Source organism: Ursus maritimus, unplaced genomic scaffold (genome assembly GCF_017311325.1).
Source record: "Ursus maritimus isolate PB19 unplaced genomic scaffold, ASM1731132v1 scaffold_29, whole genome shotgun sequence".
Classification (NCBI taxonomy): Eukaryota; Metazoa; Chordata; class Mammalia; order Carnivora; family Ursidae; genus Ursus; species Ursus maritimus.
Window position 1 is genome coordinate 32,808,120 of NW_024425452.1, and position 20,439 is coordinate 32,828,558.

A 20,439-nucleotide genomic window follows, 5' to 3' on the forward strand; every position below is an offset into this window, starting at 1 on the left:
TGTGTCCTTCTAAGGACTAGAGGTAACTGATGTAACACAGAGAACACAAAAATCACAAAATTTTACATTTTGAAAGGTCCTAAAATAGGAATCAGGAGTTGTAGTAAATGTGAAAGACCTATCTTTAGTGCTTCATCAATCAATTTAGGTATATTACCTTTTTTATGTTTAGGCATATTATCTTTTGTATGTCTTTTTGTGTTATCTAACACAACTATTCTTGACATGATTTACCCTTTGAGCATTACCGAACACATCAAGTACCTCATTTGAAGATCGTGTTAAACATAAAAAGACATTCTTTCTTTACCCTGAATGACAACTTTTTTTTTATCCCCCCCCCAACAGGGATACAAACAATGTGCACTTGTATTTTTCAAACTTATCAGGCTGATTGACTATGGAAATACTGATCAAAATTGCACCTGTTTATGTCTTACTGCTGTAGAAACACATACCATTTCTTAAAGCCATACTGTAGTCTCATTATTTTATGGTCACACTTCCATATTTTCATCTAAAGAAACTACTAAAATTTAGATAGTTTCATCTGGATCTAATCAGATGAATCTAGAATGTGGAACAGTCTAAACCACTGGCCTGAATTTTTTAAAACAAAACAAAAAGGTGTGAGAGGTACTGCTCTACTTAAAGAGACTAAACAGACATTTATTATAATAAGCAAAGGCAAGGCCTATCTTCATAGGATACTAGGTCCTTTTTAAGGTTAAAACAAAAAGTCTGTAAAAACATTCTTTGACAACTTGGGAAATCTGCACAGAGACTATAATATTAATATTAGTGAATTAATGTCAATTGTCTTAGATGTGATGATACTCTAGATGTGATAAGGAAAATCCTTATTCTTAGGAGATTCATATTAATACTAATTTATATTAAAATGTCATGCCTACAACTTCCAAGTGCATCTATAAAAAAATGTATAGACTGTCTGGTGGATGAGGGAAGAGAGCAGGCAACAGAAAGTCTGTAAGGAAAATTAAATGTGGTAAAAGGGTAACAATAAATCTGAATGAAGGGTATACAGATTTTCATTTTTCTTCATCTTTTCAGTAAGATTTTCAAAATAAAAAACTTTAGAAAAACTACATAAGCTTTACTTTCAAACAGCTCACATAATGCATAGATATGAAATGTGTTGTATTATATTACTGGATTATAACCTCCTAATGTACATGAATGGCATGTGCATTGGATTACTGATATAAATGAAATGAATTCATGTGATAACAGTATCTCTGTCATGTTTTGTGTATCTCTAAACCTCATGCCACTAAACAGAGTGGTCTTTCTAAGAACATAAATTTTATCCCACCACATCATATGCCTTAAAAATCCATCAACTAGGGGTGCCTGGGTGGCTCAGCAGGTGGAACATCTGACTCTTGATTTCAGTTCACGTCGTGATCTCGGGTTGTTAAGATCAAATCCCGGGTCAGGCTTCACGCTGGGCGTGGGGTCTGCTTGGGATTCTCTCTCTCTCCCCCTCTTCCACTGCCCCCCCCCAGATATATATATCAACTACCCATAGTCTTCAGAATAAAATCCAAATTCCTTAGTTTAGCATAAAATGCCTCCAAAATCTGACCGTTTTCAACTACCACCTAGATGCACATATCCTATATGGCTGTGTCATGCTGAACCACAGGCATAAGAAATGTGCAATTCTTTCTAGGGCCTCTAGTCTTGGGAGCATATTGCCCCCTTTGCTTAGTATGTCTATCACCCAGTCTCCTTTTCTTGGCCAACTCCTCCTCATTCTTCAAGATGCAACTCACATATTATTTTCCTCTAAGAGGTCTTCCCTGATCTTCTCAGACTACTATGGGCTCTTCTTTTGTGTTCCCAAAGCAAACTTCAATCAGAATATTTGTTAAAATGTACTATCATTTTCTGTAACATCCCTAAGACAAAGACTATTTTCTTTACAGTAGGTCTGGCAAATGGCATACAATAGTATTTAATACATGTTAAATGAGAGAACATAGATATGAATGATTAGCTCAGGAAATATATCCTAAGACACTTTCACTAACCTGTAGATGGTGGACTCTGAATAACATCTGAAAGGTTATAACCTCCTGAACTATCTGAACGCTTACGTGGCTTCTTTTTTGCTTTTGTTTTTGCCTTCTTGAACATACTTTCCCTAGGAAAAAAGCAAATACAAAATTCATTTTTTAGAAATAAGTTATAGGTTAACAACAGAACTATGTATTTTGAGCAAAAGAATATATATATAGCATTTTCATCAGAGAACACAAAAAATATGCATGCTCTAGTTGCATTTATCTACATGGCCCAGAGCAAGTTACTCCATTTCACTGAAATTCAATGTGATAGTCTTACTTGTTCTAACCCTACTATCTCTGTGAAAGTTAGAAAAAAGATAGTATATAGGGAAATACTTTGAAAAGTAAAATAATCAGGTATCAGAAACTTCAAGTGACCCAAATGCTAACAAACTCTAGAAAAAGGGTTTAAACAAACCTCTGGAAGACCAGTTTTTCAGTGAGCTACATAGTTAGTATACATAGTGTGTGTGTATATTAAATGACTTGAATGCCCAAGAGTTTGACAAGTCATTTATCAAGTAGAAGGAAAGTAATTCTCTAACCAGTTGATAAGTGAGCCTAAGATGCAGACTGGAAATTCTAAACAAGGTTTGTTAAATGGTTGGCCACACCATAGGGAGATAATGTAGACCCTGGGATATTTTATTGGAGGATTCCGAATGTCAGTCACTATAGGTCCTATCTCTTGAACCAGTCAGGTTCTCTATAGAAAAAAAAAATCCATAGTGGGGATGCACTCCTCTTAGGTTCAAACTCTCCAGAGGGCAAATCTTTCTGTCAAGATGGATGGGAGGAGCAATCACTTGGGTGAATGGGTTTCAGAGAGAGGTCAATGCTCTTTGCAAGAATTTTAAAAAAACGCTCTTCTCCAAATCTAACCACTCACCTGATCTTCATAAACCTGCTACCTCTAATTCTTAAGCCTCTCTGGGATTCTGTTTTAGATTTTTTCTGTTCTAAGTCATTACTCCCAGCGACTGCTTTCCAACTTCCAAAACTGTACATCTCCTAACTGCTGTTTTCTCCTTTCCTGTTCTCTCTAGTGCAATATGCCTTTATTTTTTTATTATAATTCCAGCAGGGTTTGGGAAAGTAGCTAAGATAAATGCACATATTTAACCAGATATGTTAACTTGAAGGTTGTATTCCTTATATATTTACAGTTAATTTTGTTACATCTGCAAACAATTATGCACTTACTTTCTTATAATAAGGCTAAGAATAAACATAAATACATACTTCTTATGTCACGATGCTCCAATTTTTGTCTTTCAGCATAAAAGTGTTAATAGTGTAAAAGATTGGGGAGAGGGATGGAAGGGGAGGAAGGAAGAAAAGAAAGAAAAGAAAAAAGAGAAACAGAACTTACGAAAAATTTTGTTCCAAATTTATCTCTTCTTTCAAAAAGATATCTCCATCTTCTACTTCCAAATAGCTAATATCTGGTCCATCTTGATATGGTGTAATGACTCTTCTATCCATTGCTGGAATCTATTAAAAAAAAAAAAGGTGTCCCTTGTTAAATATAAAATGTGTAAAGACTTTTTTAAAAAAATAGGTATATCCCACTTGTTTATATTGATATGTGGTCACATTAACAAGGAAAAGTCTAGAATGCCTAATGACTTCCTAAGTTTACAACAATGGGAAAAACTGATTTGTTTCATTCATTTATTCCAAAAAACTGTCAAAAAAAAAAAAAACCTTTTAAAAAAAGCTCTACTTTATTATCAAATACAAATTAACCCATTTCTTAGGGATCATGTGAATCCATGTTTTTGTACTGACCTGACCTTTGGTAAATTAACAAGTAATGAAAGACTCAAAAACTTTTCAAGAACTTTCACTTATAAAGGAATTAAAATAATTATATCATTAAATATTTTCCATTTTGATTATCATACTAATCCATGGGATATGTAAAAAAATTTACGTCTCCTTTTTGAAAGATCCTAGTATATTAGAATTCATTAGGACTTTATTCCACTGAGAAGTCTGACCTAACAGTACTTTACTTTTGATCACATTATTGAAAAAAACATAAATCTTACCATTTTTCTATAAAACACAGAAAGATCCTTCAAAACACCATCACTTAAAACATCAAGAGACCTAAAAAACAAGATACAAAATTCTATCTAAAGACTTAAGTAACTTAACTTACCAAGATTTTCAAATATGTAGAGACATTTTACACTGCTGAATAAGTAAGTTATTTTTTAAATCATTAATATGCCAGTTGCTACAAATTCTTTTTGCATGTATAGTTATATATTTCAAATAAACAGCAATATATATATAGACAAATATCTTCAATAAAACTCAACTCTTAAAGAAGATTTTTCTATCATTTATATTGTAGCAAAATAGCAACTACAGTTCTTCCTCGACATCCCAATAAATCCATCAAAAATTAAAAATCTCTTAAGTTAAAAATACATTTAATATACCCAGTTACTGAACATCACAGCTTACCCTAAACTACCTTAAACATGCTCAAAACACATACATTAGCCTACAGTTGGGCAAAATCAAATAATACAAAGCCTATTTTATAATAAAGTGTTGAATACATTATGTAATTTATTAATTACTGTATTGAAAGTAAAAAAACAAGTGAGTCAGCTGTTTATATCCTTGTGTTCCTGTATGTCACTGGGAACCGTGGCTCACTGTCACTGCCCAGGATCACCAGACTGTATCATACTACTTACCACTAGCACGGGGAAAAGACCAAAATTCAAAATTCAAAGTACAGTTTCTACTAAATGTGTATCACTTTCACACCACTGTAGAGTTGAAAAATCCTAAGTCAAACCATCGTAAATCAGGGACAACGTGTATGTATTCATTTTCCAACTTTCCAATCTTTAGCTACAAAAGGAACACTATACTGATAGAATTAAGGTATCCTGATGGGCCATTGTTCTATCTAGAACTATCTCTGCTACCAGTTATCTGCATGACACTGAGCAACTCACTTTACCTCTCTGGACTTTAATATGTTCATGACGCATAAAATAACGTTTGGACTAGATCAGTTGTATTCAAAGTAAATTTCAAGGAACTCGCAAGTTCCAAAGAGATACTGTTAAGGCTTATCAGTGGAAAACTTGAGTCAAAGCTTACATTCTAAAATATATTTTAAACTATTTTTTACAAATGCAAAACAACTTGCCTATTCAAATCTGTACCATACCAGTTTTTAATATTTTGATAATTAACCTGTGACGTTATATCAATTTTGGTGTAGCTCTCCGTTTTTAACATCTCTGTACATATTTGATAAGGAATGGTTAAATTTGTACAAATCTTTGTTTTAATGCAAGTTACACATACCTACTCATGTAAAATTACACAAGTAGACATTATCACAGCACATGTGCCATTCTTAATAGTTCACCTGACACACCTGTCACAATGTAACAACTGAACAATGGTACTGAGACACATCGTTTTCCAATATCATATTTTAGATTTGGTGCTTGTTTTGCTTTTTGGTTGATTCTTATCTGACAAACTGAGCTTAATTTGGCAAGGCAAAGTAAAAAAAAAAAACAAAAAAACTGCTTTGATTACAATTATTAATGTAACATCAGCAAAGAAATTTATTCTGAAACCCTAGCCAGGTTCTGATACTAAAATACCAGAGGCATTTTAAAATCACATTATCTAGGGCACCTGGGTAACTCAGTTGGTTAAGCATCTGCCTCTGGCTCAGTTCATGATCTCAGGGTCCTGGGATCGAGCCCCACGTCAGGCTCCCTGATCAGTGGGGAGTCGGCTTCTCCCTCTCCCTCTGCTCCTCCTCACCACTTGTGTGCACTCTCTCTCTCTCAAGTAAATAAAATCTTTTAAAAAATGAAAATGAAATAAAATCACAGTGTCTAATATTCCATAACATTAATTTGCATTTGAAAAGCATTTTCATAAAATAACAAAGCATTATATTGCCAAAAGTACTTCTTCTGAATTGAACCCTAAGTAGCAATTATTAAGAATGTTAGTGATTCACCTCTAAAAATCAGAACACTTTTATTTCAATCACATTCTAGAATTAGTTTCATTAAAGATTATCCCGACTTTGAAAGGTGAGATATCAAAATCTGTTACCTTTATAATAAATTATATGGATCAAACTTTTATTCCTTGGACAAAAAAAAAAAAAAAAAAGGGTTCCTGGGCTTTGTCATCTGTAATATGATGATATAAACAGAATCTACTATCAGAAAGTTTCCATGAAAATAACTGAGATCTGCATAACACCTTTAGAATGCTCCCTGGCACATAGTATTAGTTGCCATTATTATGACTAAAACAAAATACAGAAAAAAATGATACTGAAGTTTCAAACCAAGTGACATGAAGAAGTCTCATCTAAAGCTTCCTCGTATTCACCAAAACACTCATTTTTCTCACCAATGACTTTATAGTAATAAAAATTTGACCTTATATTAAAAAATAAATCTGTAAATTTATTTCATTAAACAATGCCACTAAGATGGTTGAAAACAATGGGATGAAATTTCCAAGATCCCTCTACTTCTAAAATACCTACAACTCCTAAATTATTAGCATTTATCAAATTTTTTCAATCCACATAAACATCAATCTCCTAAATTATTAGAATTTATCAAATTTTTTCAATCCACATAAACATCAATAATATGACCCTAAATTAGCATTTATCAAATTTTTTCAATCCACATAAACATCAATAATATGAAATACTAGTTTATAAAATAGGGTGTATATATTTAGCCGATTTTTTTATATAAAATGTGTCATTTTTCAAAGAATCATTTCATTACTCATTGATTTCAACATAAAGACTTGAATATTCATACCAGCTTACAACAAACTAAACCAACTAAATTTTTCAGGCCATCTGCTGCAGTCTAAGTCTGACTAAAGAAGCAATATGAATTAAGAAATATCCAAAGAGAAAAAGAAATCAACCAGTAACAAATTTTTCACATGCTTACATGTAAAATAATTATGTGCTGTATATAGTTTCTAAAAGCCTAGGTAACAATTACATAGTTGTAAATGAGCCTAGACAAGCAAAGAGATATGCATATGTATAAATTTACTTGTAATAATATTTTCCCACAAATTTCCAACAGGAATGGAAGCTCTCCATTGAGGGCAAGGATATTGTCTGTTTTGTTCACTGTTCTATTTTAGCAGTGGCTGGCATTTATTAGGCACTCAAACACTGATGGAATGACTCAATCCCCTTACATTTTTATTTTCTACAAAGCTGTAATTTATCATTATGCCTTTTTAAATTACTAACATATCTGCTATTATATATAATTGCTTTTGCAACAGTCATATAATATATGCACCCAACCTACCTTGCTTCAAGTAAAGCAGCCATATTCAGTCCTATAAACTGTAAACAAGACAGTTTCAATTGCTCAGCATTATACATTGCTGCAAATTCCAGTACCATAGCAGCATTCTTAAGGGTAACTACAAAGAAAAGATACTCAAAATGAGATGAAAGCCATGTCCCTATAGCAAATACAACATACTTATTTTTAAAGTTGTCAGGTTTGAACATTAAGAACAAGGAAAACTGAAAGTAGTTTTTTGCCAAAATAACTTATACTAAGGCAAATTCAGAATGCTATTTTCCATCCCAGTGTGCCAAAGTAATTTTAAATGATTGCTTATGAGGAGAAATAAGCATACCAAAAGAAAATACAGATGACGTGTTACAGTGTCACCTAAAAGCAAACATGTAAGAATTGACAATCTTCCACCTAACATTTTTAGAATAGTTTTAACTTCCATCGATAAACAACTTTCTTTTTCATTTATATAGCATAGAATAGTTATTTTCTCTTCTATAAAACTAAAAAGATCTTAAGACTAAGAGAAACTAGGGGCGCCTGACTGGCTCAGTCAGTAGAGCCTGCAACTCTTGATCTTGGGGCGGGTTTGAGCCCCATGTTGGGCAGAAAGATTACTTCAAAAATTAAAAAATAAAATATGTTTAAAAATAAAAAATAAATTTTAAAAAAGTCAAGGGTAACGTTAAGGGTAATTTTTAAAAACGACTAAGAGAATCTGATTACATCAGTCTATAACATATTTACATTGAGTAATCCATCAGAATTTATGTGGGTGTATTTACATAAACATACACTATATATTTGGAAAATAATTACATTTAGATATCACTGTATTATTATTCATGCCAGTGCACAATCTGCCATACTGTATGAAAGATTCTGGATTTTATTACTATCCTAGTAAATTTATATCTGATGTGTCCTATTTTGCTAGAGACCATCTCAGAATATTCTACCTACCTAGCTATAACTTTGGCTTCCCAAACCCCTCTATTCTTTATTTACTGTGAGTTCTAACCAACAGAGGAACACAACTGTTTTCTTTTTTTTTTTTTAAAGATTTTATTTATTTATTTGACAGATATAGAGACAGCCAGCGAGAGAGGGAATACAAGCAGGGGTAGTGGGAGAGGAAGAAGCAGGCTCACAGTGGAGGAGCCTGATGTGGGGCTCGATCCCATAACGCCGGGATCACGCCCTGAGCCGAAGGCAGACGCTTTAACCGCTGTGCCACCCAGGCACCCCCACAACTGTTTTCTATACCTGGCTCACTCCACATTTGTTTTTCTTTCTTCCTTGTAACTCTGTCAAAAAGTATAACTGCAGTAAATAATGGTCTTTGTCCCGTTCCTATCCAAACCTAAAGTTTCAACTAATTATGAACCCAAAGTCTCCCACTTCACAAAAATGGATCATACAAAACTTTTAGAGCTGTTCAGTTGGGAACAAGGACTGCCCAATACTAGGAGACCAGACTTCTGTCGAACCCTGCTCTTGCTGGGTTCTAGGATGATCAAGATATTCATTTATAGGACAGTTGTGCAGCATGGGCCAAAAAACAATACCCAAGCAATGCCAGGAAACTCAACTGAATAGCTGAAAATATCTCCAATATGTATACTTTATTCCTGTTATATTATTAAAATAAAGGATGCAACAAACATTTCCATTTTCTAGCTTAACTGTTGTTCTTTTTTGATAACCAAGGAGAAGATATTCCATAAAGCTCAAGAAAAGTAAGTAAGACACTAGAGCTAAGACAAACTATCAGCAAGTACAAATTAGAAAATTCTGACAGGAAATTCCTTCATACTTCCTAAAGTGGCAATGTGACAATGAAAATGAACAATGATAAAATCAGAATCTTTTATATCAGGCTAAGAAAACCTAACCTTTATCTTAGAGTAAGCAATTAAAAATACCTAAAGAGAGGAAGACAATAATTACTTCCACCAGAAAGATTAAAAAAAAAAAAAAAAGAAGTAGAGATACAGAGGACTTAAAAGATTACTTGTGACACTACACAGAAGGGATGGATATCAGTGACCTCAACTAGCACAGTGACAGAATAAAAAGGTGGGGAAAATGTGGTCAATAAATATAGTTAAGATACATCTGTTCTGGCAACTGAAAGAATTTGGATGTAAAAAACAAAACACAACGAACAGCTTTGGGTTTCAAAAGTTGAATGTTCAAAAGACAGCAATGCGATTAACTGATATAATGAAGCATTCATTAAGTGAAATAATGAACAGAGAAAGAAATAAGAGTTTAAGGGGCGCCTGGGTGGCACAGCGGTTAAGCGTATGCCTTCGGCTCAGGGTGTGATCCCGGCGTTACGGGATCGAGCCCCACATCAGGATCCTCCGCTAGGAGCCTGCTTCTTCCTCTCCCACTACCCCTGCTTGTGTTCCCTCTCTCGCTGGCTGTCTCTATCTCTGTCGAATAAATAAATAAAATCTTTAAAAAAAAAAAAATAAGAGTTTAAGAGACAAGAGATGTGTTTTGATAAAATACATAAATGAGACAATTATGTAAAAATTCCAGCAAATAGTAAGTAACAGGTAGCTAAACACAGACATATAGTCAAGACCAGGGCAAAAGGAAAAAATTTCTTGAAATTTCAAAATAAATTTCCTATCATCTTCATTATTCAATGCTTCACAACATTTCAAAAAACTTAACATATTTCAATTATATACATATTTTCACATATTAACACTCTGAAATAATGTGCTTACAATGACACAAAATAGTTCAAATGTTTTAACATTTTTCATGATTCAAAAAAATAATGGTGCATTTTACCACAAATGGAATCATAAAGTCAGTGAATAATCCTGTATCAACCTGAAAACATAGTAATATTCAAATTCAAAAATACTCACGTTTCTCAGTTAATGCTACTTCACAAATCCCTTTCAATCGAGTTATAAGAAGCTGATCAGCCACCACAAGAACACTACAAACAAAATCCACATTTTGAGATTCTAAAAAATAAAAAAAGAAAACAAGCAAAATTATTACTTTGTAAACATTATACCTATGAAAAAAGTTCCAAGTAATTAAGACACAAAGAAGAGGATTATGACTATTTTTGGAATGTTGCAATGGCAATTATGATAAATAGTAATAATGAGAGAATTTTCTACCTTTTAAGTATAAGACTGGAAAGAAACACACCAAAATGCCCTGGTTCACATTAGGACATAAAATGGGCAACCGGAATTGATCTTTTTAGTCTAGAAGGCTACTAGTATGCCTGACCTACTTAAAATTTCCCAGATATTAAACATTTCTCAATCTAATACATAGAGGGGAAATTCAAATCTTAGCATCAAAATTATTATGTAGGTATATGTTAAATACATATACATATGTTAAGAACAAATATATACACATAGAGAGAGAGAGTGAGAGAGAGGGGTGAATAATGCTTAATCATTTTTGTTTTAAATAAAGAAGCCTAAGAGTACATATTTTCTTTTTAAACTGCAAGAGTTCCTTAATTTAAAATAACCTCAGTCCTGAGTACTACTAATGGCCTTGAGCAATCACCCTGACATACTGCCAGAATAACAACATAAATACAAAAACAAAACCACAACAGGAAGGAAAAAAAGACTAAGAAGAAAAAATGTAGAAAAACCATTTTTAACAAGGAGGTGAAGTCACTGAATGGCAAACTAAGGACTACTTCCAGAATTCCTCTTCTCCACAAAAGCAATGAAGATACTAAGAAAACTGTCAAAATCAACTTTTTCAGAATTTGAGAAATTAGCCAAAGGCTTGCAATAATCTGGGGAGTGCTGACTCAAGAAAAATGGCTGAATCTTGGTAGAAAACAGTGAGCGACTCAACACTATAGCTTTTTCTATTTAAATCCTCCTCTCCCCTCCTCCGCAATAGTCTTGAAAACCAATAACTCTGCAATCACAGTGGAAACAACTACAGCCACTGAAGGAGGCACAAGAGTTATGAGGCAACACTATCAAAGAACTGTCATTATTTGACATGCTTGGCAGTTCCCTGGAAATCCCCCTCGCAGGGCTTGTCTTTATTTTGACCTGACCCAAAGCTTTACTGGTCTAAACAGCCTCTTCCCTTAGGGCATTTATTAAAAACAATCAGTAGCAATTGTTTAACATTGAAGCTGAGACGATGATAACAGATGGAGCAAAAGACAAGCAGATCAAAGAAGTGTTTTTTTTTTTAAGAAAAGGTAGGCAGCACCTGGGTGGCTCAGTCCGTTAAGCGTCTGCCTTTGGTTCAGGTCATGATCTCGGGGTCCTGAGCCTGAGCCCCACTTTGGGCTCCCTGCTCAGTGGGGAGCCTACTTCTCTCTCTCCCTCTGCCTGCCACTCCCCCTGCTTGTGCTGTATCAAATAAAATCTTTAAAAAAAAGTTAAAAAAAATAAAAATAAAAAAGGTAGGAAAAGAGATGTTACAACTGGATGTTTGTGTTCCCTGAAAATTCACATGTTGAAGTCCTAATTTCCAGTGCGGCTGTATTTGGAGATGGGGCCTCTCAGGAATTAAGGATAAATGAAGTTATAAGAGTAGAGCCCTGGTCCAATAGGATTAGGGTCCTCCTACGAAAAGAGATATCAAAGAGTTATCTATTTCCTTCCCTCCCCCCCCAAACACACAAACATACACACACATGCATAGAGAAAAGGCCATGTGAGGACATAACAAGAAGGCACCCATGTATAAGCCAAGAAGAAAGTCCTCACCAGAAATCAACCTTGCCAAAGCCTAATCTGGGACTTCTAACCTCCAGAACTATGAAAAAATGAATTTCTGTTCCTCAAGCCCCCTAATCCATGGTATTTTGTTATGGCAGTTCCAGTTAACTAACACGGATGTCCACAGGGGGTTCTGAAAAGTTCAACACACTGCTGTGAATCTAGAAGGTCACACACATATAGACAATTATATACACGCCAAGGAAAAACTTAAGGCCCTAAAGTTTTACCTTTGGCTGGATGTGAGGCTCTGCTAAAGCAGGCAGTAAGAGCTAAAGCAGGGTCATAAATTGCCCACCTGAGAAATGAAGGCATGCCCCAACATATACAAGGACCTCCGTGGCAAAGGCTGGGAATTTATTGGTTTTAGGCATTTAAGGAAATTTCTAATTATTAGCTGACCACTAAGCTAACCCAGCAGAACTTTAGTGGTCACACAAGACAAAGAACAGAGATTTTACAGAATTAATTAGTTCAGAAAAGTCAATGAACAAACACAAACAATAAACCCTGGGGAAGGAGGAGAATCTGATTTCAAGAGTTACCACATATTGTTTAAAATATATGAAAAGGGGCGCCTGGGTGGCACAGCGGTTAAGCGTCTGCCTTCGGCTCAGGGCGTGATCCCGGCGTTATGGGATCGAGCCCCACATCAGGCTCTTCCGCTATGAGCCTGCTTCTTCCTCTCCCACTCCCCCTGCTTGTGTTCCCTCTCTCGCTGGCTGTCTCTATCTCTGTCGAATAAATAAATAAAAATCTTTATAAAAAAAAAAATAAATAAAAAAAATAAAATATATGAAAAATTATGAAAGATGCAAAAAAACATGTAAGTATGGCCCATATATAGGAAAAAAGCAACTAAAAGGAAGCCTGAGGAAGCCAAGATGCTGAACTATTAGAGTTTAAATCAGCTATTTTAAATATGTCCAAAGAATTAAAGGAAATTATGTCTAAAAAATAAACAGAAAAGTATGTGGATAATGTCTCCTGAAATCAAGAACATCAATGAAGAGACAGAAATTATAGGTCAATTGAAACTATCCAATCTGAAGAACAGGAAAAAAAAAAAAACAATGACTACAAATTAACAGGGCATAAGAGACCTATGGAACACCATATAGCATATCAAGATACATATTCGAGTTGCATGGGAAAATAAAAGGCATAAATATTTTAAGAAATAATGGCAGAGTGGGGAGAAGTAAAATGTGGAGGTTTTGTATACAATGGAAATTAAGTTGTGATTAGTTCAAAATAGACTGTTACCTGCACACTGTTATATATGTTATATGTAAGCTTCATGATAACCACAAAGGAAAAACCAACAGTAGATACACAAAAGATTTAGAGAAAGGAATCAAAGCATATCACTACCAAAACATCATTCAATCACAAAGGAAGGCAATAAGAGAGAAAGAAGGAACTACGAAAGTCAGAAAACTGACAAAATGGCATTAAGTCCTTACCTATCAATAATTACCTTAAATGGATTAAATTCTCTAATCAGAAGACAAAGTGGCTATGGATAAAGAAACAAGATTCAACTATATCCTGCCTACAAGAGACTCATTTTCCCTTTAAGAACACACATAGCCTGAAAGTAAAAGGACAGAAAAAAATATTCCATGCAAATGGTAACAGAAGGAGAGCTGGAGTGGCTACACTTCTATCAGACAAAATAGGCTTCAAGTCAGAAACAGAAGAGAAAAAGAGGTCATTATAATAAAGGGGTCAATACATCAATAGGATATAACAGTTGTACATATACATATAATAAACATACAACATTGAAGCACCTAAATATATAAAATAGAAATAGTCATCAGTACAGTAATAAGAGAACTTGAATATGGATATTCATGTTCAAATACAGACAGACCATAGAGACAGAAAATCAACCAGGAAACATCAGACTTGACCAACTACACACCAAATGAACCTAACACATATATATGGAACATTCCATTCACAACAGCAAAATATATATTCTTCTCAACACAAATAAAACATTCTTCAGGGTGGATCATATATGAGGCCACAAAACAAATCTTAACAATTTAAGAAGACTAAATGATACCAAGTATCTTCTCCAACTACAGTGGCACGAAACTAGAGTAACAGGAGGAAAATAGGGAAATGTGTAAATATGTGGAAATTAACACAGTAAGTCAAAGGAGAAATCAAAGAGAAAGCAAAAAATATCTTGAGACAAATGAAAAATGGAAATACAATACACCAAAACTAATGGGATGCAGCAGAAGAACTTCTAACAAGGAAGTTAATACTGATAAATGCTTTAACAAAAAAGGAATATCTCAAAAGAACAATTGAGGGTTTTTATACAACAAGGAACTACAAAAAGAAGAAACAAAACCTAAAGTCAGCAGAAGGAAGAAAATAGTAAAGACTGAGCAGAGGGGCACCTGGGTGGCTCAGTTGGTGAAGCGTCTGACTTTGGCTCAGGTCATGATCTCCAGGTCCTGAGACTGAAGCCAGCACTGGTCTCTGCGCTCAGCAGGGAGTCTGCTTGTCCCTCTCCCTCTGCCCCACTCCTAACTCGTGCTCTCTTTGTCTCTCTCAAATAAAATGTTAAAAAAAAAATTGAGCAGACACATATGAGCTAGAGACACTAGAAAAACAAAAAAGATCAACAAAACTAAGAGTTAGTTGTTTGAAAAGATAAAATTAACAAACCCTTACGCAGATTAAGAAAAAAGATCCCCCCCAAAATAAAATTCTAAATGAGAGGAGACATTACAAGCGATATCACAGAAATGCAAATTATAAGAGACTACTATCAAAAACAGTAAGCTGACAAATTGGATAACCTAGAAGAAATAGATTAATTCCTAGAAACATGATCTACTAAGACTGAATCATGAAGAAACAGAAAATTTGAATAGACCAATAACAGAGTAAGGACACTGAATCAATACTCAAAAATCTCCCAAAAAAGAAAAGCCCTTGACCAGATGGCTTCATGGATGAATTCTACCAAACATCTAAAGAAGAATTAACACCAATTCTTCTCAAACTTGTCCAAAAACAAAAACAAAAACTGAAGAAGAGGGAACACTTCCAAACTTATTTTATGAGGCCAGGATTATTCTGATACCAAAAGGAGTCAAGGACACTACCAGAAAAGAAAATCATAGTACAATATCCCTGATGAACATACCTGCAAAAATGCTTAATAAAATACTAATAAACCAAATTCAATAGCATGTTAAAAAGATCATACACCATGATCAAGTGGGATTTATGCCTGGATGCAAGGATGGTTCAATACATGCATATCAACAAATGTGATACTATCTTAACAGAATAAAGAACAAAAATCATATGATCATTTCAGTACATGCAGAAAATGCATAAGACAAAATTCATATCCATTCATGATAAAAAAAACTTTCAACAAATTAAGCAGCGAAGGAATGTACCTCAATATAATAAAGTCCATCTATGACAAGTCCACAACTAACACCATATTCAACAATAAAAACCTGAAAGCTATTTGTCTAAGATCAGGAACAAGAAAAGGATGCCCACTCATGCCATTCCTATTCCAACATAGTACTGGAAGTCTTAGCAAGAGTAATGAAGCAATAAATAAATAAATAAATAAATAAGCGTCATCCAAATAGAAAAGGAAGAAGTACAACTATCACTGCAGATGACAAAATCTTATAGTTAGAAAACCCTAAATGCACCATCAAAAATCTATTAGAAGTAATAAACAAATTCAGTAAAGTTGCAAGATACAAAATCAACACAAAAATCAGTTGCTTTTCTATACACAATGAACTATCCAAAAAAGTAATTAAGAAAACATCTCTTTCACAATTGTATTAAAAATAATAAAACACTAAGGAATAAATTTAACCAAGGAGATAAAAGATCTGTATTCTGAAAACTATAAAACACTGATGAAAGAAATTGAAGATGAAAATAAATGGAAAGATATCCCATGTTCATGGACTGAAAGAATACTGTTAAAATGTCCACTCTACCCAAAACAATCTACAGATTCAATAAAATCCTATCAAAATTCCAATGGCATCTTACACAGAGATAGAAAAAATAATCCTAAAATGTATATGGAACCACAAAAATCCTGAATAGCCACAGTAATCTTGAGAAAGAACAAGGCTAGAAACATCACACTTCCTGACTTCAAATTATGTTACAAATCTACAGTAATCAAATATTAATTTATTGCCATAAAAAGCAGACATATATGCCAATGGAAGAGAACAGAGAGCCCAGAAATAAACCCTCATTTTACAGTCAATTAATCCTCAATAAGGATATAAAGAATACAAAATAGCACTCTTCAATAAAGAGTGCTAGGAAAACTGAACATCCACATGACAACAATATGAAACGGGACCTACGCTATAGACTAACATCAACTCAAAATGGATTAAAGATGTAAACAAAAGACCTGAAACTGTAAAACTCCTAGAAGAAAACAGGGTAAAAGATTCTAGTCTTGCCAATGATTTTTTGAATATGACATCAAAACGACATGCGACAAAAGCAAAAATAAGCAAGTGGAATTACATGAAACTTTGTAGTTTCATGTGGGGCAAAGCAAAGGGAAACGATCAACACAATGAAAAGACAACCTTCAGAATGGGAGAAAATATCTGCAAACCACATTTGATAAGGGATTAATATCCAAAATATATAAGGAATTCCTACAACTCAATAGCAAAGAAAACAAATAACTAAAAAATGGGTAAAAGAGCTCAATAGACATTTCTCCAGAAAAGACATACAAATGGCCAACAGGTACATGAAAAGGTGCTCAATGTCACTAATTATCAGGAAAATGCAAATCAATACCACAATGAGGTATCACCTTACACCTGTCAGAATGGCTATTAATAAAACAAAAGATAACAAGTGTTGGCAAGGATGTGCAGAAAAGGGAACACTCCTGTCCACTGTTGGTAGGAGTGTAGAATGATACAGCCACTATGGACAACAGTATGGAGGTTCCTCCAAAAATTAAATAAGAACTACCATATGATATAGCAATCCCACTTCTGGATATTTAAGCAAAGGAATTGAGATCACGATCTTGAAGACATATCTGCACTCCCATGTTCACTGAAGCATAATTAACAACAGTGAGGATATGGAACAGCCTAAACATCCACTGATGGATGAATGGATAAAAAAAATGTGGTATACACATACAAGTAACCACAATAGTCCACCATGCCTGACTGAAGACACTTTGTAACTAAAGCATTGGTGTATTACTTGAAAAAGCATATAAATGCAATCTCTCCATAAATTTTGATTCAATTCTTAGTCTGTTTATTTTACTTCAGAGATATTACGACAAGGGGGAAAACAAACAAGAAAAAACTTTTATAAATTATTTGTCAAAACTATTCCCTACTGTCAGTTCCTCATCTCAATCATAGAAGTAGCTGGGTATGAAACTGTTAAATCTAATCTCAACCATTATATATAATCCTTACAGAGTTCATTTTCACATAGGTATTGAGAATTTTCTTTTCTACTCCTTTAATATTAGTAAACATCCCTATTGCTGATTCTAAATTAAGCCTCTGTTGATGGCTTATTTCAATTAAAGAGTAGAAGTTAAGATTCATGTTGATTTTGCCATTACTCAATTACATCTTAAATATCTAAAATGTCCTCTTATTAATACCTTTTATCACCACAGCTTCGTCAGTATAGAGGTAGTCCAAAATAACTTTCAGTATGTCAGAATGTATTGGCATTTCCAGAGCTGTACAAGTGGAAGCCTGAAAAAAATAAAGTAAAATAATTAATTTTAAACTACAAAAAACTGCACTCTGACTGGAACAGAAAACTCTGAATAGGAATCACATCAAATGCAAAAGAACGTAACATATATAAAACACAAATCTAAAATGACATACATTTAATTTTAAAATGCCTTGTAACATGGAGAGTCAAGAAAAACTGAAGCAAAAACCAATCACACTGGTGGTATTCCAAACATATGTCCAAATAATAAAGGGGAAATTCTAACCTAAGAAGCTTTTCTGTAACAATTTTTAATTCTAAATGTTGCTATTTTCCAGCAGGCTTCAGCATAAAGTTTAAAACAAAAGTAAAACTGAGTTAAAATATCAGGTTCCCATTCTAAATTTCTTTCGTATGTAATTTCCCCAAAATAAAAAGAAGTGTGATTACCAGCCACGTGGCTTCAACTTAAATCTTACCTCAATCCATGAGCTACTCAGCATACTATGAAAATATTCTGGGAAAAGAAAAAGTACAATTCATTAAAACAGTGAAACAATACTAAAACAAATAAATCAACAACTAACAAAAAGTATACCTACCAAGTCTAGCACAAAGAACACACTTATGACAAGGAAATTCCTTTCCGTCCATTGATTTCATGGTCACATCACACAGAAATGAACTGGAAAAAAAAAATTTTTTTTAATTGAAGTAAGAGTGAGTTTTTTACATATTTAGCGCACAGAAAATTTATTATAGGATTTGGCTTAAGTTGATTTTCTTTTAATTGAAGATAGCAGAGAACAAAAAACTTGAGGGTATACATACAAATAAAGTACTTCATCTCCTTCCACTTGAGGAAAGATAGTAAGGGCCTTACAATAAAGATAATATTTAAAGGGAACTGAATACAGATAAATATTCAAAAAGTCTTCTAATTTTCCTTTTGCGTTACAGACCAGGTATTTAATAATATTGATAGTAAGTGACATCACAGTCAAAGGTCTTTAATTCACTTCTTTTTCAACCTATTTGCTAAAGCACAGTCTAGATCTCTCCAGTTTCTCTTTCTCCAAAACTTTTACCCTACAAAACACAAATACCTAAAAACAAAAACTTTTAATCACATATTTAGAATAGTATATTTATTACTGAAAAAGTTTATACTAAAGGAAATCATCATCATAATGATGAAGAGGCATAATTAGTTCGGTTTTGGGTTAATATCATTTCCTGTATATTGAAAAATACAAAATTTGGACAAGGAAAAATAAAAAACTTTTTTTTCATTAGAAAATTTAAAAATGAACTGTTTCAATGTCTTATTGAGCAGTTAATATTTTATCCATTTACCTCAACATCTCTCCAACATTTCTAGAAATGAAGACCAGTAAAGATAAAAGGGTATCTACTCATGTATTTTGCTTCATGTGTTAATAAGAGCTCTGTTATCATACTTAGGTCTCAAAATCTAGAGATGAAAAGTTTATCTTCATTTCCTAACTTACCATTTTTTCTGATTTAGCTTTGATTTATTACCAGTTTTCTTCTCAATAACATTGATTTTTCCATTTTCAAATTTAACTCCATCTAGCCTATTCAAGAACAGATAAAAATTAACAGTTGATGGACCAAAACAAACAACAGAAATCCAACAAATTACCTTACATATGAACATAATTATACAATTTATATCGCCTAGAAAAGTATCTCAACAAACTCTACTCTGTGATAAAGAAGTACAGTTGATCCTTGAACAATGCAGGAGTCAGAGTCACCATTACACCTCCTGCCCCAGAGCTTAAATTTGCATATAATTTTGACTCCCCCAAAACTTAATACCCCACTGTTGACTGGAAGCCTTCCCAATAACATAAACAGTAGATTTGTATGTTTATACTTTATATGTTATATGCATTATATATTGTGTTTTTACAATAAAGGAAGCCAAAGAAAATGTTAAGAAAATCATAAAGAAGAGAAAGTACATTTACAGTACTGTACTGAATTTATCATAGAAAGTTTTAAAACAAGTGGATCTGCACAGTTCAAACCCATGTTTTTCAAGGGTCAACAGCACATTAAATATAGTTACTGACAAAAAACATATGAAAGCCATAGCACAAAGCCCTTCAGTGTTTTTAAATAGGAAACCTGATACATGCTCCTCCTTTGCTCCGGCCCCACACATTAGGTTGTAGTGCCACAAGCAATATACATACCTTAAAAAAAGAGAATTTCAAAGAATCTGATTTATATGACAAAGCTGTCTTAGGCACTTTACATGTGCTATATGACAGAACTACACCAACAATTTGCGATCACTATTCTCCCTCCCCTTTTGTATATATATAAAGAACCTGAATTTCAAAGAAACTAAGAAGTCTGCCCCAGCTAGTCATAGTAGAGCTAAGAGGAATACATATATATAGGTCTAACTCCAAAGACAGTACTCTTTCCAGTATACCACACTGCCTA

The 20,439-nt window shown here is 33.6% G+C and overlaps 1 protein-coding gene across 2 annotated transcripts in view; it reads right to left on the bottom strand.

Moving 5' to 3' along the window:
• Nucleotides 1–20,439, bottom strand: part of IBTK (inhibitor of Bruton tyrosine kinase) — a 93,001-nt gene that overhangs the window by 33,286 nt on the left and 39,276 nt on the right. For both annotated transcript variants that reach the window (XM_040643698.1, XM_008684873.2), the window contains exons 13-21: nucleotides 19,470–19,556; nucleotides 18,561–18,643; nucleotides 18,438–18,475; nucleotides 17,897–17,993; nucleotides 10,348–10,449; nucleotides 7,457–7,574; nucleotides 4,148–4,208; nucleotides 3,466–3,587; nucleotides 2,058–2,170 (exon numbers count right to left, since the gene is read on the bottom strand). In XM_040643698.1, coding sequence (XP_040499632.1) covers nucleotides 2,058–2,170; nucleotides 3,466–3,587; nucleotides 4,148–4,208; nucleotides 7,457–7,574; nucleotides 10,348–10,449; nucleotides 17,897–17,993; nucleotides 18,438–18,475; nucleotides 18,561–18,643; nucleotides 19,470–19,556 — 821 coding nt within the window. The remainder of the gene's footprint in view (nucleotides 1–2,057; nucleotides 2,171–3,465; nucleotides 3,588–4,147; nucleotides 4,209–7,456; nucleotides 7,575–10,347; nucleotides 10,450–17,896; nucleotides 17,994–18,437; nucleotides 18,476–18,560; nucleotides 18,644–19,469; nucleotides 19,557–20,439) is intronic.